This window comes from Varroa jacobsoni, unplaced genomic scaffold (assembly GCF_002532875.2).
Source record: "Varroa jacobsoni isolate VJ856 unplaced genomic scaffold, vjacob_1.0 scaffold_812, whole genome shotgun sequence".
In the NCBI taxonomy this organism is placed as follows: domain Eukaryota; kingdom Metazoa; phylum Arthropoda; class Arachnida; order Mesostigmata; family Varroidae; genus Varroa; species Varroa jacobsoni.
The window spans coordinates 158,194-167,683 of NW_019213714.1; the positions used below are offsets into that span (position 1 = coordinate 158,194).

The following is a 9,490-nucleotide window of genomic DNA, read 5'->3' on the forward strand; positions in this document are numbered from 1 at the left end:
AGTAACCAGCAGATATCCAATCGTTTTTCGAAGACCAGAGCTCTGTCTTTGTCATCGGCGCGATGATCGCTCCCTACCACTATTTTATTACTGCTATTGCGATGACCGTTACGATTGCACCTTTCCTCATCTCATTCCCTTTATCGTTTGCTTTTTCCAATGTCGAATACTACCAAAAACAAGTTCATACATTTAGGCTTATGATAGCTGACCCAGATGGATGCGTCGGCGTCTGTGTGCGGTTCTGCGACAGACGTCGCGAAGGAACACGGAAGCGTGTAGCGTAAAATGACGCAGCTCAGCAGCTTCAGCTGACGAATACTGACTTTTGTTGTTAGCGATTCCCTGTGGTAGTAGTAATTGTTGTGGGAGCTCGGAAAGCTCAGACATTTGGAGCAACGCTTCTGAACGAAACTTTATTAGCAGTTATATAGCTTTTTTTTTATTTATTTTTTTTTTCTTTATAATACCCATTATTTCTCTACGTTAGTCTAGACTACCATAAAGTAGCATACCAAGAGGTAAAAGGAAGAGGTATGCCAAGTGAGTTGCCTCATCTCTAAAGCCAGACAAAAGTAACAATACAAAAATGAGCCAAATGGGTGGCACTGCGTGTGCAGCTCTACTAGGTAACTTTGTTAAATAAGCAAGTGGCTTTTCTAGTGACTTTTTTTCAATGTATCGTCGGCGTATACAGCCACCAATACCAGTAAAAAAAAAAAAAAAAGTAGAAATTAACGTGTACTGTTTAGTTATTAGATTATTGAATGATACCAGAGTCGGTTCGCACCGCGGCACTTTAGAAGTATGGGAACATAAAAAAATAAGAAATGAATATCTTTGTAGGGTATGTCTATGTTGTATATTTACATTGTACAGTGACGAGCGATAGAATCCATACGATAATCTCTATTCTCTCGTAAGGCTATCTTTGAGGATTCAAGATTGCAATTTGTTAGGGTAGGGTGGTGAAAAAAATCTACCTATAAGTTATCATATTGCGGATCTATACATGAGTCATGCTTGTCATAATGTAGCGACTTCTGCCGTTCAGAGTAATAGAATTAAAGTAAACGTTTTTAGTTTCAAATAATCGATCCGGAATTTTCCTCCAAGTGGCAGAAACATGTGGAACTGGCCTGTCTATAATTTAGCATTCACTATTATTTTCTACGAGCTTACCTTTTCGAAAGCGGACCCTAGATCGACATCAATGTATGCCATCGGGCAGATTTCGCTTTAAAGGTCTTTTTTTTTCTTAGTTTAGCATTTTTTTTTTTAATTTTTATTGAGCGTATGTTCCGATTCCTAGGAACTGACAAATGAAACTGGCCTCCTTTGTCACCTAAATAATAAACTATATAAATAAATGAAGGTGAAATCATATGAGCCGCTGCGTTTCTTTCTGGCAAGGAACGTTAATTTGAAATTTTAATGCTACTAATTAAAAAGAATACAAGTCAAAAAGCTAGCGCTATATTTTTCTATATTCAATCAACTTGGAAAAGTGACCATTATATGGGATAGCTAGACATGCTTTTCTTATTCCATCGAATGTTTGCTGAACAACAAAGAAACGATGTAACCAGCTCGTCTTCTAGCCAGTGCTTCGCCACTCCCAAGGTTACGTCTTCAAAGGCCGACTAAAGACAACTTACGTTTTATATAAGTGATTATACTGAACCATTACAGGGCAATTCTGCGGTCTACGCGGGCCTTGCTAAGGTGAGGCTATTGCATTTAGTGTTGCTAATTTTGAAAAAACATAAGTGGCCTCAGGGTACAGCTCAAATAGCCCGAACATATATGTCAAGTAAAGCAACATCCCGTTGTTGTCAACAACATGTCACATACAGTTGTGTCTAGAGGGGATTTTTGTTTACCTAAGCCACCCATTTTATAGCAAATAATCACGATCGCAGATCTATTTGCTTTGAAATACGGTACCTGTGTTGTTACAATTTGCCTTACTTGTCGAACAAACTGCGCGAACGAAACGTGGATATATTAGTTTTTCAAGGTCCAGCCTCACAACGTCCAGTGAAATTTCAGCCATATTTGAGCTGCCTAATCTGCGAGTAAGCCATCGGCCTCCTTAGTCATGATCACGTTCCGTCCTGAAAAAAAATTCTTCTTAGTTTTATTAAATGACTGGTTTATTCGCACGGCCTTATTACACCTTACGGGATTATACAGGCCAGCGATAATAGATATTTTTTCCGAATGGACAACTTTTGGCAAACCTATTCGGGTTACACAAGTATTGATAAATACGCTGATATAGTTTCATTCATCGTTGTAGCCCGAGTTGTTTTTAAAGATAGCAAAGATTTTAGCCTCACTCTACCGTATATAAACGGACAAAAAAAATATAACAGGACAAAAATAAATACATTTATATTGACTCTTTTAGAGAGTCAATATTTGGAGAGAGTGATTACACTATGTATATGTATTGGACTATAGGTATTTTTAGAAAAAAAATCTGCAAGTGTATGTGTTAACAAAATGCCTATATGGTTTCTTTTCTTTTGAGGCCAAGGAAATCCCGTACCCGAAGTCAGTGTTCTTCATCATCAGCAATGAATTCTGCGAGCGATTTTCGTATTATGGCATGCGAAGTAAGTACCTAGAGGGCAAGATAAATAGAGGTTCATAAGCGTAATTTTATTAATTCTTTAAAAATGATAGCAAATTAATGTAATGTTAACATACCTCAGACTGGAGTTCATGTGTGACCGTGCGGATGAACGTCCTACCAGGTTTTGAAGCGTTCTATATCTTTGATTAGTTCTGTATTACACATGGGTATTAAAATCGGTTTACTATACATTATATATAGATAAAAAGATTCGACGCAAGGGTTAGGGTCTTCGATGCGTAAATATTATTAGCACGTGTAGTATGGATCGCCATAGAGCTCAGAGTGGACCGCCTTTATTCCACTCTTCGGCATGAGCGCCACATCATAGATACTTTATCCCTGTCCCATGCGCTAAATGTGACACGGCATATTTTTAGAAAAAAATATAAAAGTTATTATGTAGCTATACATGGATTGGAACCAGCACGAAATCTGACTTCCTGTTGTCTGTTGATTTTTAGCCGTTCTTGTCATATACCTGTCCAGTATACTGCTGTACAGCGAAGAGGATACCAAATCGATATACCATGCCTTTACCATGGCTTGCTACTTCACACCTCTACTTGGGGCAATCATCGCTGACTCTTGGCTGGGAAAATTTAAGTAAGTTTATCGTATGATAGTCTAATCCATTGATGTGGGACGACTACTGAAAACTCAACGCACCTACGTTTGGACCATGATCATCTTTTGCCCAGTAGAGTAAACTCATCCGTTTATATGCGATGTTCATTAAGGCACCTTCCGGTGTTACCGGAGCTATGTAAAATTACCGAATCTTTCAAAGTATCCACAATTGGTTATCTTGAATCGCCTATAAATACGGCGTTTTCGAGTCTTTTGCGTTTAAGCCACTAGTCTACATTTAGGAGTTCTAGTGACGATACCGCATTATGCGTTTCGCGAATTTTTATTAATTATTTGGTCTAGCTTATGACGACTACGGGCACTCCTATAATATAGACAATCAAACATAGAATCAGTAGCGGGTATCCTATTCCATTTCCAATACAGGCTGTTAAGCCAATTAGTATGGGAGTACAAAACAAAGCAAAAAAAAAAAAAGGTAAAAGAGCTCAAAACTAAGTTTTTTTTTATGAACTTACTTATAAGAGCATAAATACAATAGCGTTCCGGGCTCTGCTTACAAAGTCGGTTGCAAAGAAGTAGCTTTTGCATAAAAGTGTCTATGATAACGCGATGCGTGTTTTCGGTACCAGCTTTAGCTTAAAATAGCACAGATTTATCTTAGACAACTAGCTATATTTTGAAAAGCATTCACTAAAAGACGGTTTTTTCTGCGTTTGAAAATATAGAAACTATATTAAAAGCTTTGTCGTACATTTGTTGCCGGCTTAACTTTATGTTTTTAACTTTTCAGTTCATTCAAATTGAGCAATTCCTTGGAAAATATTTCATGCCTCTAAGTAAAGCCATAAAGTTATTCTGCTTGATCATGGTTCATGTATGCATGGTTCATCATGTCCTTGTATGGTTCTAACGGTGCGGAGAACTGATGTGAAGTTTTTCTTCAAGGCAATTCCTCATCTTAACTTCCTCAGATTACTACTTTTTTAGGCCGATGTAATGATCTGCTGATTAAACGCGATTGCCGGAAGTTAAGTAGTTTTTAAACAGAGTTTTTAACTTTCAGAATTAAAAAAGTAATAGTTCCGTCTCAAAATAATGCATGGTAAGTTGTAAACGCCTCTGGATCGTAAGGGTAATTATTTGGACGATTGAAGTTGCAATACCGTTTTATAATAACACTTGGTATTAGTTAGGAAAAAACTTTTTCGCTTTGATAATGTCGATACATGCAAATTTTCGATTAGCGTGATTCTATGCCTCGATATACGGCAGTTCAGAAACAAACACAGCTAAAATTCATAAGAACGAATTATATAATTTAAACGCCGCCAACGTTACGCTAGGAGTCGCCGTTAGACATCATTACGTCAGACGGCTGGCGAGTCAGGTAAGCATGCTGTATGTAGCCCTAAGATCTAACATACTCCGCACATATGTACAAGTTTGTAAAAAAAAAAGCACCAAGGACGACATTCTAGAGTGGCTGTTTTTGCTGAGGGAGGGGAGGACCCAATTTTCTCATAACAGACCTTTTACGTAACGAGTGAAATGCGTAAAATCTTTTTTGCACTTTTTGGGGCATCGTTGTACATTGTATATTCGCCAATTTTAAAGCAGCTGTTGCGCTATCCACTAGCTCACCAACACTAACGTTACTTTTAAACAAGTTGGATTACATATACTTTGTGTTAATTGAATCTGTTATAAAATGCTCATTACGGTTCCCACTTTTTTAGGTACACTTGTTTTTCCAATTTCGTACGTGTTTACTGCTGGAAGATTGTCGCTTTCTTTGACCATGCGGGGCTAAGGCGTCACTGATCGACTTATTATACAACGCGGACTCGTCCTTCTATTTGTTTCACAGAAACGAAACATCAGCACCTTCTTTACATTAACATTGTTGCAGACCCGGAACAGCTTTTTGTAGCTCGTCGTATACTAATCGCCACGAATGGCAATTGTGATCTATCTTCTTTACTCGATCTAAAACAAAGCCACTGGATTAGTTTCTACTTAGTTCTCCATATGTAGGGGCCTCTAAATTGGTGTGCATATAACCTGTCATTGGGTCAGGGATATAATACATTGACGTGTAAACCTCTGTCACATTCAGCATTGACTAAGCGATATCGAAATGCTAGATGATGTCGAGGCAAAACGAACTTGTTTTAAGTCGTCATAGGTTGATCTCCGAGCTTTTTTTTTTCTACTTTGCTTCCTGACTATTATTACACAGCCATTAAGTTCGTCTCTGAATTTCGTTCGGGGCCGATTTAGTATGCAACTTAAGTATTCCCGCCGATGGAAACCATTCGGGCTATTACGTAATGTGTAAGGTGATTTCATATTCATGCAGAATAATACCTCACATAAAACAGCAACTTATTATCTTCATAAAAAAAAACACAAAAACGTAAGCTTTCTAGTGTCGCGACGCTTTTTTTCACCCACAACATTTAGGCACCTTTAATAACGATTTTTAAAATCCTTAACTACCTCAAGCGTTTCCCACGTTGTAAACTTTTACACACTCAATATGACCTACAATAGCTGTTAACAGCTACCTGCCCTGTTTTTCTTCCTGTTTCATAAATAATATACTTGATTCAGAGGTACACATGTTCTCGTTCTGTGTGATGTTCCTATATATGTCTTTTAGAAAATCTTGCTCTAGCATAAAGGGATCTTTAGTGATGTATTCTAGATTAACAGACATACGGCTTCGGGTGATTTTTTATGTTGTAATATATTATATAGATAGATAGATAATGTTTGAAGTATCATATATGTACACTATATGAAATAATATCCGTTTTGGAATCAGTACACAAAAACAGCACCGCACTGTACATAGATGTCTGTGAGCAACGAACCTCTGTTGTACGTTACGCAACGTACGATTCATACGTCTTTGGTCTAACAGAAAACGCGAATTGTCAGATCTTTCAGTAGACACCACACAACTTATCAACAGTGCCCACATAGGCAGTACGATTTTTTTTTGTCTACGCTAAGATACGTAAGCAGTCTACAAACACTGCGATACGCTAAAGTTCCATTCGTAGTGTAGGGAAATACGCGTAACACGCTGTGCATAAACGAGGTTCCAAAGAAGAAAAACCACTGTTCAAACTATCAGAGCTTAGCGCTTATCTGTGATGCCGATATTGTTGAACAAATCAAGTAAAATCGATCCCATTGTTTATACCCTCTCTGGGCTCCCAGACATACATAAGCGTAAGGCTATAACCCTACTCCGTTCTTTACTCTTTTTAGTTTCTGACTCTTTTTAGTTGCTACGGATCAGTTGAGGACTATTGTCTTCGAAATGTTTTATGAACATTTACTTGATTAACCAAAATCCTGCAGGGCACAAATTGATCTATCATCTGGGTTTGTAGACATTCAGATTCGGTTATCGTTAGAGTAATGTACAGGAGGTAATTATTTGGGACTGGAAATTGTTTACAAAGCGCGAACGCTTCAAGAAATCATTAGTCACTGCAGCCTTAACTGGTATGTTATGCGTCAGATCGCAGCGTGCGTGCACGTCACGACAGGCGTATACATGCATACATAAGTCATCTGTCTCTCCCTGTCGGCGTGTGGATATCTTTTAAAAAAGAAAGAAAAATACATCTCGATACTGTTCGAATCGAGACGCGAATACCACACGACAAGCTAGCTATAAGTTCTGTAAATACAGTGGAAATATGGTCAACTAACTTAGAACTCTGGGTAATAGAAAAGCTCAATGGAAAGTTGGGATCTCTTTAAATTGAGCCGAATTTGTTTTTTTAGCATAGCGATTTCTTTTAATTTGGATAAGAATAGCTAAGTACATTTTGCTGTTGGTGAATGGCTACGATTGGGTAGATACTGCGATCCTTATATCCTTAACATGGGGCGTTTTCAGGCGGCATATTATAGGTGCCTGTTACAGAATCCGCTGGACATACGTAACAACGGTAATCGTGTATCGTATCAGGTACTTTGCGTTATGACGACAATATAGCACATAATAACTGCTGGGGGCAAAGGTAGGATATGGAAGTAATGTGATGTTTTCTAGTCGGATGGGCCCATGCCAGGCATCAGATCACATTCAACAGCGGGTGGTAATGTATGACACCTATAATGCTCACTATGAAAAATTAGATAGAATATCTAAGCTAGATTTTCCAATAAGGCTGAGAGTAGATTCGGTGTATTTTAAATGCCGCTATCAACGTATTTTGTGCATCAACGATCGAATAATATAACAAAATTTTAGAATTTAGCTCAGACAGTTAACCTGTGACAGTCAAGGAACTTTTGTAGCAAATTTTGCCCTTTTAAAGCTGAATATCGTAAACGTTTTAAAATAGAAAACAACTCACAAATAGTATGAACTTTTTCGCAAGTGTGCACTTTTGCAAAAATTGTGGCTCAATATATCTCAGAGATGATCAAAATGTAGCACTATTTGAAGTACAGACAAAGCACTTGCCCTGTTCGGCAAAATTTTCGAAGTCGAATAGAGCGTGATCTATATGATGTAGTTTTCAGCTGTTCATGAGGTAATGACTCTACCTATAATAATCGGTTCAGAGGGAGGAAATGCTCCAATTATCTCTCTGGGCAATATCTTTTCGATCAATTCTCATTTCACGAAGGGCATGACGTTAATTAGAAAGAAAAGTAGGAGAAAACGTTGACAAACATTGGTGCAAAGATTTTTGAAGAATTTTATCCCTGTGTTATTTTCAGAACAATTTTCTATATTTCAATCATCTATGCGATTGGGAATGCAGTTTTATCTATTGGATCCTTCAATCTTGGTCTCGAAACCCAAATGTAAGTCCCTCATCACGCAAGGCCGCCATGTTTTGACGATAAGAACAAATGGCATTAAGATAAGATAGACTATTTTTGCCGCCGTTGTAATGGCCTTTATGTTTTTTTGGCCGTAATTTTTTATTGACTCCAGCTGAGTCGGGAGGATGATCTGTATTGATTGGCTCGAGAGGAAAGCATCACAGCTTACGATAGGCTGCGCCCCATACGCTAATAACAATTTAGGACAGAATCAATAGCCCCGGTAGGCGTAGTTCCGATCTGTTCTGCTAGAACTAGTCGAATAGTCACTATGGGTTGCCATATCCTCACGAGACTATCTACAGCCATTTGAATTTTTCAATTCAGAGCATTGTTCCCAACCTATGAATTACAATAGCCGCTTATCGTAGAAAAAATTGGTTCTAATATTTTCAACCGTACAGTTATACTTGCCGTCAGCTGGCGTAAACGATTAGCGTTAAAAAGATAATTACAAAATGTCTAGGCATAAAAGAAGGTCTCCAAATTATCAGAGGTGCCGCCTGTTGTACAACTGCATTCATGAAAAACGTTTAATTTTAGAAAGTAATAGTACCCACCTTCTATTTCTGTCCTAGAATAAAAATAGTGCTTTATGTTTCTGCCTTGGACGCTCTAGTGTTGTGTAAATGGTAGGCTAAAGAAGTTCTAATAATAATATAGCAATTGTAATAATCTAAAACCTGCATTTCAGAAAAAGTAGTAACTTTCTCTCCGTGTCACCTTTTTATTTGTCCTTTTCCCAGCATATTCTCTCTATTAGGTCTAGGCCTAATTGCGATAGGAACCGGAGGAATTAAACCATGTGTTGCTGCGTTTGGCGGTGACCAATTCGTACGCGGTCAGGAGCTCTACCTCGAGCAGTTTTTTTCCATTTTCTATATGTGTATTAACGCTGGCTCAGTACTATCAACTGCAATTACCCCGTATCTTCGTGCAATTCCCTGCAATGGTCGAGATAGCTGCTTCCCACTTGCATTTGGTGTGCCTGCTATTCTGATGGTCATCTCTCTCGGTTAGTATAGTTCCACCCATTTCTATAGAGGTTTCAGTCTAAAAAAGCAATAATTACTTTTGTTATTTTTTGTCTCTTTCATAAATATAATCTGTACAATACACTTCTATTGTGTGTCTGCACTGTTATTTGACAGAGAGAAAACTCGGAATCAGAGCAAACAGAAGAATGAGTTCATTAGATGATTTTCAGCCAGGAGTGCCTCAAGGTCCTCTTCTGTTTTGCATACATACAAATCGTATTGGAATAACATCGTTGCATATGGAACTGCAATCTGCTAGTGCAGCCTGTAATTGATGCCAAAAGTGCATTCCATGATTATTCTTTCATCTATGTTTTTATTGATTAATTTCCAAGGCCCGATATATTCGTTTTTATAT

At 38.0% G+C, this 9,490-nt stretch overlaps 1 protein-coding gene and 1 long non-coding RNA gene across 4 annotated transcripts in view; one reads left to right on the forward strand and one right to left on the reverse strand.

Moving 5' to 3' along the window:
- LOC111264005 (solute carrier family 15 member 1) overlaps window positions 1–9,490 on the forward strand; it is a 31,974-nt gene that overhangs the window by 13,026 nt on the left and 9,458 nt on the right. For all 3 annotated transcript variants that reach the window (XM_022839578.2, XM_022839576.2, XM_022839577.2), the window contains exons 2-5: window positions 2,537–2,621; window positions 3,106–3,247; window positions 7,988–8,074; window positions 8,842–9,110. In XM_022839578.2, coding sequence (XP_022695313.1) covers window positions 2,537–2,621; window positions 3,106–3,247; window positions 7,988–8,074; window positions 8,842–9,110 — 583 coding nt within the window. The remainder of the gene's footprint in view (window positions 1–2,536; window positions 2,622–3,105; window positions 3,248–7,987; window positions 8,075–8,841; window positions 9,111–9,490) is intronic.
- Window positions 548–6,974, reverse strand: LOC111264008 (uncharacterized). The gene is made up of 3 exons (XR_002682592.2): window positions 6,112–6,974; window positions 2,555–2,629; window positions 548–2,117 (listed from the first exon to the last, which is right to left on the reverse strand). It is a non-coding gene; the product is annotated as an uncharacterized LOC111264008 (long non-coding RNA).